This window comes from Actinia tenebrosa, unplaced genomic scaffold (genome assembly GCF_029948245.1).
Source record: "Actinia tenebrosa isolate PJP-AT-01 unplaced genomic scaffold, QUT_ActTen_1.0 PGA_scaffold14__42_contigs__length_11649687, whole genome shotgun sequence".
In the NCBI taxonomy this organism is placed as follows: Eukaryota; Metazoa; Cnidaria; class Anthozoa; order Actiniaria; family Actiniidae; genus Actinia; species Actinia tenebrosa.
The window spans coordinates 10,450,167-10,465,747 of record NW_028292574.1 but is presented as its reverse complement, the minus strand read 5'-3'; the positions used below and the strand labels follow the sequence as shown (position 1 = coordinate 10,465,747).

Sequence of the window (15,581 nt, the reverse complement as noted above, 5' to 3'; positions counted from 1 at the left end):
TAATAGACATAATATAACATAATATATAGAAGATAATATAACATAATAACATAACAGAACATAACAGAACAGAACATAATATAACATAATATAACATAAGAGAACATAACAGAATATAACATAACATAACACAAATAAAAACATAACATACATAACATAACATAACATAACATAACATAACATAACATAACAGAACATAACATAACATAACATAACATAACAACATAAGATAACATAATATACTATAATATAATATAATATAATATAATATAAATAAGATAATATAATATAATATAAATAAGATAACATAATAGTAAACATAACATAATATAATATAACATAATATAACATAACATAACATAACATAACATAATATAACATAATATAACATAAGATAACATAATATAACATAATATAACATAATATAACATAATATAACATAATATAACATAACTATAACATAATATAACATAATATAACATAATATAACATAATATAACATAATATAACATAATATAACATAATATAACATAATATAACATAATATAACATAATATAACATAATATAACATAATATAACATAATATAACATAATATAACATAATATAACATAATATACATTTTATATAAATTATCAAATATGTTAAATAAATAAATTAAGTAATTAATTAATTAAGGAAGGAAGGAAGGAAGGAAGGAAGGAAGGAAGGAAGGAAAGAACTGGAAGGTAGGTAATTAAGTAGAAAGAATGAACGAATGAATGAATGAAAGATTGAATAGTGCACATACGAATGAATGAATGAATGAAACATAAAAAAGGAAGATGAAAAGAAGAGCGATAGAAGTCTGTATCCTATACTCTCGATCTATGGTCGATATTACTAAACTCTGTCCTTATAAGGTCCACCATTACACGGTGGTCGGTCAGCGGACGGACCAAGAACCAAGATGGCGGACGAGTTCCACCAAAGACACGGCAGACTAATTTATTTATCAAACAACAACAGAACCGCTAGAAGACGAAACCCAGGAGTAGAATTCAACAATGGACTCATATTTAGCCAGCACAGATTAAAAGACAACGAAATATTTGAAATTCGTGTCGATAGAAGGATAAGTAGTTGGTCTGGTTCTCTTGCTATTGGTGTGACTACAGCTAATCCTTGTAATATCGAGATTCCTGCTTGCGCATCTGGTTTAAAAAATGGTTACTGGATAATGTCAGGTGTTACTGTGATAAAAGATGGCATAACAATACTGGAGAATTACGGCAGAGATCTAGATGAGTTGACTGAAGGGGATCGAGTTGGTGTGAGTCGTTTGGCTGATGGATGTTTACATTTTTTTGTGAATGGTAATGATTTTGGAGTGGCTTGTAGAGATGTGCCCCCAAGTCTTCATGCTGTTGTCGATTTGTATGGAAAATGTGTGGAAGTATCAACTTACAAGGCGTTTAATGCACAAGCTGGTGAGCAATTGTGGCATAAATGCCACAATATACACATAATATTACCTTAGATTGTAAGCTTATATGCATGTGATGTATGACAAGGCTTTAATTGTTATTGGTCACAAACAATATTCCTTATATTTGATGAAACATTTTGACTATTTAATTTTGACTTCATAACCTAAAACGATTGATCATTTTGAACTAAAGCAATTTTTAGTTAGTCTTCAAAAATTCTGGGGCAGTATAAATATATTTGTTCTGCATTCTTGTGGTATACGTAGATGAAATATTAATTAACATCATCAGAATCTACTTATTTATAAATATTTCCTATTCGTGAGATAGAGGAAATTTTTATGGTCCAAAGTGTAAAGTATATTTTTCTGAAGTTAGTAGAATTTGAGAAAGCAGAAAATATTTTATCAGGAACAACCCGTTATGGGTAGGAAGATTAAAATTTATGATTACTTTTGTACGATTTCAGCTCAAGTAACCCAGATACCATCCACGGCGTCAGTAGTGTTCCATCCTCATTGTGGCTCGTTAGTAAAGCTTTGTAACAATAACAGGACAGCAGAAAGACAACTCCCTAATGAGGAATTCAAAAATTCAGTTGTGTTAACGAATAAGCCATTACAAAATGATAAGCTATTTGAAGTAAGTGCCTTTAAACTACTTTAATAGTATAGGACCTACAGGTAATGTACACAATTAAACATTTTGCAACAGTCCCTCTTTCTTGTATGTTTTAAGGTTAGAGTAGAGAAGTTAACAGAAATTTGGGCGGGGTCCCTTGAGGTGGGTGTGACGACACATGATCCTGTAGATATCATACTGCCAGCAACCATGACGATGATGCCGACTGGTACCTGGATATGGAGTGCAGCGTCAATTATAGTCAATGGAAAGGAGATCAAGAGTGATTATAGTGATATCAGTCTAGAGGCTATCAAGGTGAGGATGATGATCATGGTCGTGATGTGATGTGATGATGACAGACATGATGATGATGATGGTGGTGAGGATGATAGTCATGATGATGATGGTGATTGTAATTGTGATGATGATGATGATGATGATGATGGTGATCGATGCTGATGGTGAGGATTATGATCAGGTCATGATGTGATGATGATAGTCGACATGATGATGGTGGTGATGATGATGGTGATGATAACATTAAGATTGGTGATAGTGAGGGTGACGATCATGATGGTGGTGGTTGTGATGATGATAATGATCATTATGATGATAGTAATGATGTTGATCATGATGATGATAATAGTAATCATGATGATGATGATGATGGTAGTGTTGGTGATATTGATAATCATGCTGGTCATGATGATGATGGCATGATGTTGATGATAATCCGTGACAACATTGATATTTTCTGACTTTCCCATCCAAGATAGGAGACAAGGTTGGTATCATGAGAAAATCAGACAGCACTCTGCACTTTTTTCTCAATGGAGCAGATCTTGGTGTAGCTGCCTCAGACATCCCTGAGGTTGTTTATGGGGTTGTAGACCTTTATGGTGCTGCGATCAAGGCAACAGTATGTGGTGACGATCTGCCAATCAATACTGAAGATGATGCCAATGAAGCATCAAATGTTAATGCTGTAAACACTAGTAAGTCTTATATATGCCTATTTCAAAAAGCATTTTTTGAAAATCTAATCCCATTGGAATTATTTGCAGAGGGAAGGAGTTATTGAATGTTTAAAATCTTGCGATAGGAAATAGTATAGACTATGATTTACTAATATTCATTAATATGTATTTTGATATTTCGTCATTGTACTACAGGTGAAAATGACTCTGTACCTTTACGCTATCATCCTCGTTGCGGCATGGCTGTTTCATTTACAAACAATTATTGCACGGCCCTAAGGCCAAGGTAAGGAATATCAATAATATAGACGACTTTCATAACTCAGTTTTTTCAGATAGAAAAAAATGAAGCCTTTTTACCAGAAACTATTAATGCTATCTGAGAAAATACTTCACGAAAACTATTTCCAGAAAATTTTGTAGAATTTGACTGCATACCAAAGATGTTAAGAAAGAACGAAAATAGAGAGTTTTGTATGTATTTATCACTGGAAGCCTTGGTGGCCTCGTTTTGGTGCATTTTCAAAACTTCAAATGTTCACATCTTGTAAAGGATTTATTAATTTAAGTAGAAACTCACACGCCTTATCTAAATCAACAAGATCAATGATTTAAAAGGGTTTTCATTCCAAAAACATTGATTTTTAATGTTTATTCAAATTAGCAGCAGCCAGTTATGAAAGTCGTGTATTGTTAATGTGTTATTATTACAACATTGTAATACAGTTTATATTATAAAGATAAGGGGTAAACGTTTCAGACAATGCAACTGGTTTTGAAGGCAACTTGTTGAGCCTTCCTACTCAAAAGGAGTCTTGATTGCAATCTGTTGTCACTGTTACATTTGTCCGATTGAGAAATTATTAGAGATAACAATATTGCTTCTTGTCTTGCCATCTGCTGACAGTCAAACACTTTAGTCCATTGAGCTTGATTAGGTCACATTTTAAAAGATTTTTCATTTTGGAAAATCCGGAATTGTGTATACCAAGGGATTGGATGTTGGTTAAATGGCTCCAGAATGACAAAAAATTTTTTGTTGAATTTTCAGCTTTTGAGAGGGCATGGAAAATCGCAATGTATAACAAAAGCATACCCAACCTCTAAAATTTGGTTTATGCTTCTAGTTTCTGAATTTTGAGAGTTTTTTAATTTTGGAAAATTTGAAACAGAGCATGGATGGAATGGACTGGACTTCGGTGGACTGGATCGTACGGATCGTAGACGCTTTTTTACGCCGAATTTGCAGCTTTTATCCTATAACTCTTACTTTAATGTTTATAACTAGTTGTTTCATGCTGGAAATTTGTGAAAAATCAAGATTTTATTATATTATTGATAACAATTTTTTTTGTGAGATTTTACTGGGTGGTTGGATAACTTCACTTTTCTAATGTATGGGAGTAACATTGTAATAGAACTTTTAATATTGATAATAATAATAATTTTCATTCTTATTAAATAGATAATATTTTGTTTATTGATAGGGCATTGGAAGAATTCAACTATGCCGTAACTCTCACTAACCGACCAATAAAACCAGGAGAGCTCTTTGAAGTTTATGTGGATCGGCAGGTGGACAAGTGGGCGGGGTCACTTGAAATAGGTCTCACCAATCATAACCCAGAAACACTAGAATTCCCCTCGACAATGACTAACCTTTCCAGCGGGACATGGATCATGTCAGGGGGAGGACTGGTAGTTAATGGTTCTACCACGATGGAAGATTATGGGAACAGCCTTGATGATCTGAAGGTAAGGATGCTCATAACCTTGTTTTTGCTATTGGAACTAGTGTTGCCATGGCAACAGACCTTTGAGTTTTTACTTTGCGAAACTGAGAAAATCTATATGAAATATGACAGAGAATTATCAAGTCAGTCATTTTCTACTTGACCTAAGACACTCACTACCCCTTGGAAATTCCATGCTCTCTGCTTTGACAATGATTTGTAATACTATTAATGTTATTTATGTAATAGGTTGGTGACAGAGTAGGGGTCAAGTACAGTGAGAGCGGATCGCTACATTTCTTTGTTAATGGTGAAGATATGGGTGAGGCAGCAACGAATGTGCCTCAAGGTGTTTACGGTATGGTAGACCTCTATGGACGATCGGCACAGGCTACGATTACCAATGGACGACCAAGGGAAGCAATACCAGAGTGTGCCGATGTTGTTGAATCCACAGGTATACCAATTATTAAGAGCTGGTTAAATTACTTATCTGTAGATGGATTTATCTTTTTAGCTCTTATTACTAAATAGGTTGCTTTACCTTGGGCATAATGTTTTCCCATTTCAGACCATATGTATTCCCTATAGTATTATTTCTTTGTTTAACAATTGCACATGAGAAGACACATGAATATGGATACAACTCCAGCATAGAATCTTATTCTCTTTAGAATTTCATGTTGTCTGAAATGGGAAAATATTACACCCACAGGTCTGTATTGTTTTGAACAAAGTTTTTTCAACCAGTGTCCTGGATTTAGACATTATTTACATGTTCTAATTAATATTGATTAGTCTAACAATTTGATGTATAAATAATGTCGATTCAGCGAGACCTGCCAATCAAGAGGCTGAATCTGAGCAAGCCGAGAACTCTGCCCCACCCACAGCAGTGACAAATGAAAACTGGTTCACCTTAAGCGCAAGACATGGAGATCAAGTGGCTGTCAGTCAAGATTGTCGTGTCGCATTGAGAATCAACCCCTTGGTAGAGTTTAATAATGCTGTTGTGATGAGTAATAGACCGTTACGAGATGACGAGATGTTTGAGGTGATTGTTCTGACGCTGGTGGATAGGTGGTCTGGGTCCTTAGAAGCAGGTCAGTAAGATGTCTCTCTGTTTGCCTGTCTGTCTGTCCATGTATCTGTCTCTCTGTTCATTTGTCAAGCATGTCTCTGACTGTCTAGGAGCTACAAAAATTGTGCAATGTACCCTGTGTCCTATGGTGCAGCACCAACCTGTCAGCAAAATCTCAAATAAATCATTCATTATTTCCAGGAGTTACAACAACATCTCCAACCAACCTTAGCTTTCCAAACACCATGACAGATCTAGACCACGACACTTGGATGCTATCTGGGTCTTCTGTCCTCCAAGATGGTGTCACTATACAGAATGGATATGCTTGTGATCTGGATAAACTGAAGGAAGGTGACAGGCTAGGGATCATGAGGAAATCTGACAGCACTTTGCATTTCTTTATCAATGAAGAAGATTGTGGTGTTGCTGCTACTTCTGTTCCTCCTGGTATGTCTGCAGCAGGAGACATGTCATTAATTAGTATATGTAATAGGACTCCATACTGTCCAATTAAGATATAATTGGACAAGGAAAATTCTGAGGACTGACAAAATTGGATGAGGCCGTAGGCTGAGTCCAATTTGGCAGTCAGAAGAATTTTTCGAGTCTAATTATTTCTTGATTGGGGAGCATGAAATCCCATTACCTATTAATTATATAGCTGCCTAATTAATCCCATATCAACAAGACCTGTCCAATTAAGAAAATAATTGGACAGTTACCTATATGGGATGAATGAGAAGCTGTATAATTAACTTCTTTATTTGTAATTTCCTAATAAAACATTGCAGCTTTAGGATATAACTAGTGGAAAAACTGTGCTTTAAGCTGTGCATTTCAGGGCTTCTTTGATATCAGAGACACATGGCCGCTGACTGGTAGACCTTTCCTGATTTTTTAGTCATGTTTAAATAAAGGTGTCATATCTATCTTATCCCAACATGCATCAGAAAATTATAAGTTTGGCAGTTGAAAATTGAAAACTGTTACCTGCACTATATGAGTTGATAAAATACCATCATCATCATCATCATCATCATCGTCACAGTCATCATCGTCATCAACACGGTCATTATCATCATCATCATGGTCATCATTATCATCATCACTGTCATTATCATCATCATCACTGTCATTATCATCATCATCACTGTCATTATCATCATCATCACTGTCATTATCATCATCATCACTGTCATTATCATCATCACTGTCATTATCATCATCATCACTGTCATTATCATCATCATCACTGTCATTATCCTCATCACTGTCATTATCATCATCATCACTGTCATTATCCTCATCATAGTCATCATCACAGTCATTATCATCATCATGGTCACCATCATCATCATCATCATCACAGTCATTATCATCATCGCAGTCATCATCATCACGGTCATTATCATCATCATTATCATCAGCAGCAGCATCAGAGTCATCATCATGGTCATCATCATTATCATTATCATCATCACGGTCATTATCATCATCATCACGGTCATTATCATCATCACGGTCATCATCATCATCATTCTGTAACACCAAACATATATTGATGTTCTGAATGTGCTCCCTTGACCAATCCAAAGCGTGTGTGTTATTAACTATTTAATGGTTTTGACACAGACATCTATGCTATTATCGACCTTTATGGAAGATGTGTGCAGCTGGCTATTTATGACGAGGACTACATCAGCAGAACAAGCACCACAGAAGTTACAACTGCCGAGACGCAGACAGTCACAGCAGATGATGACAAAGATCAAGGTAAGTAACTCTCTGTAGCAACCAGCATGAAATAAACCTAGACCTCTTTACCTTGGGCGTAATGTTTCTCCATTTCAGACCATGGTGTATTCTCTTGAGAATTTAATTATTCTTTGTTTGAGTGTTGTATCCATATTCATATTTCTTCTCATGTGCAACCATTAAACAAAGAAATGATACTCTAGGGAATTTACAGGCCATTTGTACGATGGTGTAATTTTTCATTACCATTCCAAAAATGCTTCCCATATTTCCTTTCGTTTCAATTTTTTATTCCTTTTTATAGTGTGCAAGGATTAGACCAGTTTTGAATTCCAAATTACCGCTGTGTTCCTTTAATACTCGTGAATATTCTGCACAAACACGAGGCTAACCCTGTGCAAATGAGTCTGTAATCAAGAAACACAGTGGTAATTTGGAATTCGAAACGGGTCTATTCTGGTAGTGCTAGTAAATGGTTTTATGATGTTCTATTCCAAGTTCAACTCTCTTATATATTTTCCTTTTCCTGTAGCTTGTGCTCCCAGTAGTTTTCATCCTTGTTGTGGTAGGAATGTAACGCTGTCTAACAAAGGATGGGTGGCTAAGAGAACAAAAGGTTTTAGCGATGGTCTCTTATTCAGTGCCAAACCTTTACAAGATGACGAAATATTTGAGGTAAGTCATTTGAACAAGTAGATGATGGGTTAATAGGGTGTTTCTTGGTTATTCTATAAGGTGGTGTGCTGGTCGGTATAACAGGTTGGTCTTATGGTGGTTGGCCTGTTAACTAGTCTCTCTCCACTAGCGTTCAGGACCAACACTAGAACAGCTGCAAAGGAGACTAGTTTCTGGTTAGACAATTAGTATATGTAATAGGACTACATGCTGTCCATAATTGGACGAGGAAAATTCTGAGGACTGACAAAATTGGATGAGGCCATAGGCTGAGTCCAATTTGGAGGTCAGAGGAATTTTTCGAGTCTAATTATTTCTTGATTGGGGAGCATGAAATCCCATTACCTATTAATTATATAGCTGCCTAATTAATCCCATATCAACAAGACCTGTCCAATTAAGAAAATAATTGGACAGTTACCTATATGGGATTAATGAGAAGCTGTATAATTAGCTTTTTAATCCTGCAACACTATGCACTGTTTTGTGTTGAAACTAACATGTCTGTACTCATTGTTATCTGTAGATCAAAATCGATAAAGTAGGAGCTCAATGGTCAGGGTCTCTTAGTGTCGGCGTGACATCATGTCTTCTTCCAATGTCTAATGTTCCCAGCTCAGCTGACCAGTTGCGTGATGGGACATGGCTAATGGTAGAGTCACGCATTCTTAAAGATGGTATGACTGTGAAGGAAAATTATGGTCCCAGTCTGGATCGACTACAGGTATGGCTTATGTTCCATTTCTTTTTCATCAAGGGGGAAGGGGAGGGGAGGGGGGCTTAAGGACAATAATAGTAGTCATGGCACGTCACAGATACACTAATTAAGATTTTCATGGCATGGTATTTTTCAGGTCGGCACTCGTATTGGTCTTCAGAGGAAACGTGATGGCACGTTACACATTTATTTTAATGGTGAAGATCAAGGTGTGGCAGCTCCTGATGTCCCTAGGGTATGTTGTATCAACACATTTAAATATGGGATCCCTGTGTTATAGCTGTCAGGGAGCCAGTACAGTGGAGTAGGCTCTAACAAACCCTTGTGTTTTTATTTCAGATGGTTTTTGGTTTAGTAGATTTATATGGAGTGGTGGAAAGTGTGTCAATTGTCCATCAAACAGGTATGATATGCATTATACTCAGACTCTAGGGGGGGTGGGGTGGGGGAGAGATGTTTTCTTTTACAACCCACCAATAGACCATTTTCTCAAGGTTGCCTGTGCACCAAACTTGACGGGCCACAAAACTGAAAAACACAAATTCAGTAAAATTGAGAAGACAGTTTTATATTCAAAGAGGAGAATAATCGATTTTAAGAATTCTTGTCGTAAAAAAATCATAGAAATGTATGATAATTATCATCATAAGCTCCCGTTCTGGTATCTTTGCCTGTCAAGTTCCTTAAATTTGGATGCGCACACAACCTTGATAAAACGGTCAATAGATCTTTTTACCTTAAGCATAACATTCCCTCCTTTCATACCACTTGTCAATGAAATTGATTTTTTAATTTTCCTTATATTCTAGATCAAAGAGGGCCATCGCCCAGAAACAACATTGAAAGTGATAGAGCATTGGAAAGTAAAACGGTAAGGCTATAGTTTCATTTTTGCTTTCATATGACACTGAAAATTTGATAACATAGCAAAAGGGGAACTGTTGAAGCTAATGTTAGACTCAAGACAATCTCCCTAGGGCAGAGCGAGGGGTGGTAAAATGTGTGACTTCTGCTCAGATTTCTCAGTATATCGTTAGGAACAGTCGCCCCCCTTCTCAAATTCCTGGTAAAACCTTTTGTATAGTAACCCTCCTTCTAAACATCCTGGATCTGCTTGCCACTGAATCTCCTTGATGCTGCAGTAGGTAAAAATAACACATGAAAAATATTCTTTTGATCTTTCTCTCAGTCACAGACGTCTGAAGGGAACGAAACTGCACCAAAAACAAGGTAAGATCACAAGTTGCATAAGAAGAAAAATGGAATCAAGAATCTCTCGATTGAAGAAATGAATAAATTTATTTCAATTCATCATTTTCTTTTTCATTTTTATCATGCTCCCGTGTAAACTAGTGAAAAAGAAGGGAGGATTAATGGAGAAACAGCAGTACAACACATGAGATTTATGTTCATATTTTCTTCCCCTACAGGCATAGGTTCACTAGTAACTGTGGTCAACATGTTCGTCTTGATAATAAACAAATGCTTGCCCGTCGTGTGGCCAGCTATAACCATGGTGTCGTACTCAGTGATGCACCCCTTGCTGACAATGAATTATTCCAGGTATGCTTGACTTGTTGATTATTAGGATATTATTATAAAATAGATAGTGATCTGTGATTTTATAGTTGAGGGAGGGAGGGAGGGAAGGGAGGGAGGGAAGGAAGGAAGGAGGGGGTTAGGGATGGATGAATGGTTGGATGGATGGAGGAACGGACGGACGGATGGACGGACGGATGGATGGTTGGATGGATGGAGGAACGGACGGACGGATGGACGGACGGATGGACGGATGGATGGTTGGATGGATGGAGGAACGGACGGACGGACGGACGGATGGATGGACGGATGGACGGATGGATGGTTGGATGGATGGATTAGCAAGGGCATTTATATATAACAAATTCCAATCCCATGATGCAAGCACTATCATAATTTTCATCTACCATTCCTTCCAGATTCGTATAACAAAGCTGGATATCCGCTGGTCAGGTTCTCTGATGATCGGCATCACAGACCAAGATCCAGAGTCTATCAGCTTGCCATCCATATCTAACTGTATGAAGATCTGTCCCTGGATAGTAGTCAATAATGCTGTGTATATCAATGGTAACAAGGTCAGTAATATCGTACAGCTTGTCCCAATTTGAAGCCATAATAGTTATAATTCACTGCACGGTCGCTAATACCACCTTAATATGCATCCCATAAAGTCCTGCACTGCTTATAAACATAAAGCGCATTGATATAACAGTGAAATTATTATTATTTATTATTATTACCATCCACTTCTACTGCCTCCAACCCTCCCCTCATGTTACAACGTTGTCTCCTTAATACACAGCTGCTGTTAGTCAGGTTTTCACGCAACGCTTTGTGAGACAGCGTGACGCGTGACTAGGGAAGTCCTAGAAACGTCCCTGATTTGTGTTTTTTAATTTAAAGGTATTCGAAGGGCTTCAACCGGGGCTGGATCGTCTACATGTCGGAGACTCTGTAGGATTGATGATAGATAAGGATTCCAGGCTCCACATAGTCATCAACGGTCAGGACCAAGGCGCGGTCGCTGAGGCCTTACCAGCCAAGCGTCACGTAGTTGTAGACCTCTATGGTTGTTGCCAAGAGGTATCCATAGTAACTCCCGCTGACCAGGAGCATTCAAGTTGTGAAGAAAAGGATGAGAATAAGACTCCAAAAGGATTAGGTACGTCACCAACTATATCGCACTGAAGACCTTTCCTCTCTCCTCTCCTCTCCTCTCTTCTCCTTCACTCTTACTATGAGGCGATTCTCGCCTCAGTGACTCTATCTAGTTTTAATGAAAGTCCATTTTTCTGTAGAAGATCAAAAGAAAGGTCCTTGTGATTACAGGCAGATGTGCGATCGTTTTCGAGCAAGTCTAGCCATACCTGGTAAGTTCTCTGGTCTTGGGGTCTCAAATTTGGGTAGTCGCAGGTATTCATAATTAGAGTGGGTTCCCCTTTGACTGGGAAAAATAGGAACAGAATTACAGAATTACGTCCTTTGAACCAATCATAGCACGCGAGGTTACTTTTCACCCAATCAGAATCCCTCAGCACGGTCATATAGTACAGTACTAAGCGCTTTGCGCACAAAATATAAGCAACAGAAAATCTGCTGTAGTGATTGTGAAACCATTGACTTAAGTTGGAATACCTGTGGAATATCTAATCAACCCGTCTAATTTTTTATGGTTTTCCCAGATGGTTATTTTAATCAAGACTCCAAGCTCAATATATGTTACTGTCAAGCATGTCATGAGGCGCGTGGAGAAAAACAATATGAGATCAGCGGTGATCCCGCAAGGAGGTATGCGCAACCTCTTGGATGGTGTCAGTTTGGACTCGGGTAAGTAATCTTTCTTTTGTTTGTGCTACTAGTATTTTCATAGCTTGAAGATGATTTTATGTGGATTATTTGCAGTCTTCCACCAAGAATAAAAGCGTTACAAGTGCTCGAAAAATGGCATGTAGCTTTCTACGGGACTCAAATTGGTAAAATTCGAAGAATTCTCGATGTAGGCGATCTTCCAATGCCAGGTACTTAGAAGATCAATTTGCGTACATTTTTGGGCGTTTTCGTACCCAGAGCTCACACTCCGCAATGAAACGAGAGGGCCTGGGTTAACTGGGTGTTGGGTGTCTTTCGATAAGAAGACACAAAATTTTAAACTAGTTAGAACTAAGTCTAAACCAGTTGACCAAGTTTGTTACTCACCATGAGAAATGCGGGGTATCGGGACCCTGTGAGCGCCCGCCAAACTTTTGAAAAATTACCGTCAACAACAAAAACGTAGACTAGGATTAGTCTGCGTAGACTGCGTAGCGTAGTAGGAATGGAAATAGGATTGGTGTGTGAGTGGGTGGAAAAGCAGAGGGCATAAGGAAAAATAAGTACGAGAAAAACAATACATTCTGCTAATATTTAAGATGTATTTAAGATGCAGGAAGTGGACGCCGAAGGACCAAATCTAACTCCAACAAAGAAAACGAGGTGCCTCGGCTAATGATATCACCTACAGTCATGTGTGTCACGTGTTCGAAACAGGCTCCCGCGCATCAGTAAGTCAATCGATATTTGATTAATCTGTGTATAAATTAATCGATAATTAATAGCCATGGAAAAATCAATATTTCTGAAAATTGTTTTATTAATATTTTTTAAATTTATATTTTCACACATGTTATATATTGTTAGGTACGGATCAGACGTCAGTTTTACTGGGTTAGAATTTTTTACAGCACTTATGATGTTCCTACCACCCAGTCATCTCCAGACGCTTCCGTCTATCACATTAACAACAGATTGAGACTGATTTTTTGATTAATAGAACTAGCCAAAAATTCAGACTTCTGGAAGTCACGGAAGTCGGAGAACATGTAAAGCGCTCTAAGGGGTTGTTATACTGTTATGCTGTGCGACAAGTTTAATGATAGAATTCTCTACTGTAACATCCTTCTTATAATTGTTCATATAACGTTGCCGCAACCGTTGCGAAAAAGTAGAGTCGGCCTTATTTTTCGCAGCGATTGCGCTCTTTTTATCGCGCAACGATAGGATGGAGATATTGCAATATTCTTACACAATATTATCGTTTTTTGACCCTAAAAAATTCTAAACGTGAAATTAAAACTTCGACGTCTGACCCGGCCCTCATTTGCCCTTATTTACATATTTTTTCGGTCCTACTCGACACGTCTTGCACATTTTTTCTGTGTAATATTTCTAGTAAAATAAATAACTTTCATGGAAAGAAAAAACTATCCTACCTTAGGTACATTATTTCTTGTTCATTTTCTGGAGCTTTTCGTTCATAACACGTCTGAATACGAATGAAGATTACTGAATTTGATCGTCGAACTATAAAAATACTAACTTTCAAAATATCTATTTTTCCTAAAAATCATATGCTTACAAAATTATAAAACTATCTAAAAACTTTCTATTAATATCTATATCTTACTAACAATTATTTAAAGTCGGTCAACGCCCGACTTGCATTCTGGGATTGAGTGAGGTCCTATTTACAATAAATGACGTCATAATTCTAACTGATGTGTTGTTATGTCATCATTAGATATCGTGATGTAACAACAGGCAAATCGTACTCGGCTCAGGTTGCGTTTCGCGTCTGTGTGAAGCCGGGGTCGTATAGTACTGGGCAAGCTTCTTCGTGCTGTGCAGATACAAATGAGACATTGTCTGATCATAATCTTGGTACACAAGACTTGGAGTGGTATTTGAATGAAAAGGAACTGGTGGTGCTTACATCGCTGCTTATCAAGATAGAACCCACTTAATATTATTTTGCTTAATTATATGTTTAGAATTTATGTGCGCGGCAGTCGGAGGTGATAAAGCGTATGTAGGTCTCTCTCGCAATCTCTCTCTTTTCTCGAATTTCTATTGAATATCTATAGAAAAATACAACAATCTAAGTATTGAAATTATAAGCAAAGCTGGTTAAATGATCAATGTAGGTAAGACCTACTTAGCGCTAGGCAATTTTTGGATTTGGAGTAAATGAGATTCGAAAGTTTCTCATTTATTTGGCAAGAAATTATCTTCATTAAAATAATGGCTCGTAACAAACGGCACCTTAAAATAACTTTATGGGGGGGTGGGGGCTCCGTCGAAAAATAAAGGATTCGGGACGCGTGTAGTGGTGCTTGCCGGTTCCCTTAGTTTAGTTTTCATGTTTTTCTACCAGAAAACAAATTTTGATTCGCGGGACCAACCTAAAGCATGGCCTGGAAACTATCATGTATGCGCCGCAGGCAAGCATATACTTATTCTATTTCCTGATATGAACTCCGCAAAGAAACAAGGGGCTCTGGTGAACCAGACTGAATGGATCCATCTTTTCCACGCCCCGGTTTTATTCATTTGTATTAGCTAAACAGAAAACAACCGCAGTTAATTAATCCAGAACCCATTGTTCATCAGCGGAGACGACGAGGAGCATGCGCTCCAGCAACGAGAATGAAGAAGCCTACTCAATCTCGTACCCAGAGCATGCGTTTCTTCTTGCCTCGTTCTTCGCCACAGGCCAGACGAAACGCAGGCTATGGTTAAGAGGGTGGAGCATACTGTATGCTCCGGTAAAAAAAGAGTATTGAATTTATTAAGTTAAATGTTAAGTTTTATTATTTTCGAAATAAAAATATTTGCACAATCAAGATGTTTATGAATCTGGATTTTTCTGAACTTTAATTTGGCCTTTCGGTTGTCTATTTTGCTCGCTGGTTTTAACTTGGAAACTAGGTGACCAAGCCTCGATAGACCTGGTTGCCTTTCAAGATGACTTCCAAATAGTATGGGGAACCATTAATAACTGTGGAGGACATTTAGCAAATTTAATTAATTTTTTTTTTACCAAAGTTATTGAAGAAAACGTTTTCATAGTAAATCGAAGGTAAGAAGAGATAACTAGCTAAAAACTAGTGTGAGCTGCGTCGGTGTTTCTAATGAAACAGCTGTAAATTACTGTAAATCGAAGGTAGCTTTCTATCCGACAAGAGAAAAT

At 37.3% G+C, this 15,581-nt stretch overlaps 1 protein-coding gene and 1 long non-coding RNA gene across 2 annotated transcripts; one reads left to right on the top strand and one right to left on the bottom strand.

The window, feature by feature from the left end:
• The first annotated feature begins 942 nt into the window (after positions 1 to 942).
• LOC116297529 (neuralized-like protein 4) lies at positions 943 to 15,234 on the top strand. Its single transcript, XM_031705773.2, has 24 exons — positions 943 to 1,468; positions 1,938 to 2,110; positions 2,207 to 2,407; positions 2,865 to 3,087; positions 3,265 to 3,355; positions 4,557 to 4,824; positions 5,052 to 5,259; positions 5,636 to 5,905; positions 6,085 to 6,333; positions 7,519 to 7,659; positions 8,174 to 8,316; positions 8,843 to 9,040; positions 9,171 to 9,269; positions 9,374 to 9,437; positions 9,844 to 9,905; positions 10,224 to 10,264; positions 10,465 to 10,597; positions 10,993 to 11,151; positions 11,480 to 11,738; positions 11,875 to 11,946; positions 12,259 to 12,403; positions 12,479 to 12,594; positions 12,996 to 13,116; positions 14,133 to 15,234. The coding sequence occupies exons 1-24, from the start codon at positions 949 to 951 to the stop codon at positions 14,353 to 14,355; spliced, it is 4,179 nt and encodes a 1,392-aa protein (XP_031561633.2). The 5' UTR covers positions 943 to 948; the 3' UTR covers positions 14,356 to 15,234.
• Positions 5,753 to 9,849, bottom strand: LOC148911488 (uncharacterized). Its single transcript, XR_016119656.1, has 4 exons — positions 9,771 to 9,849; positions 9,509 to 9,562; positions 6,111 to 6,339; positions 5,753 to 6,044 (listed from the first exon to the last, which is right to left on the bottom strand). It is a non-coding gene; the product is annotated as an uncharacterized LOC148911488 (long non-coding RNA).
• Positions 15,235 to 15,581: the final 347 nt, after the last annotated feature.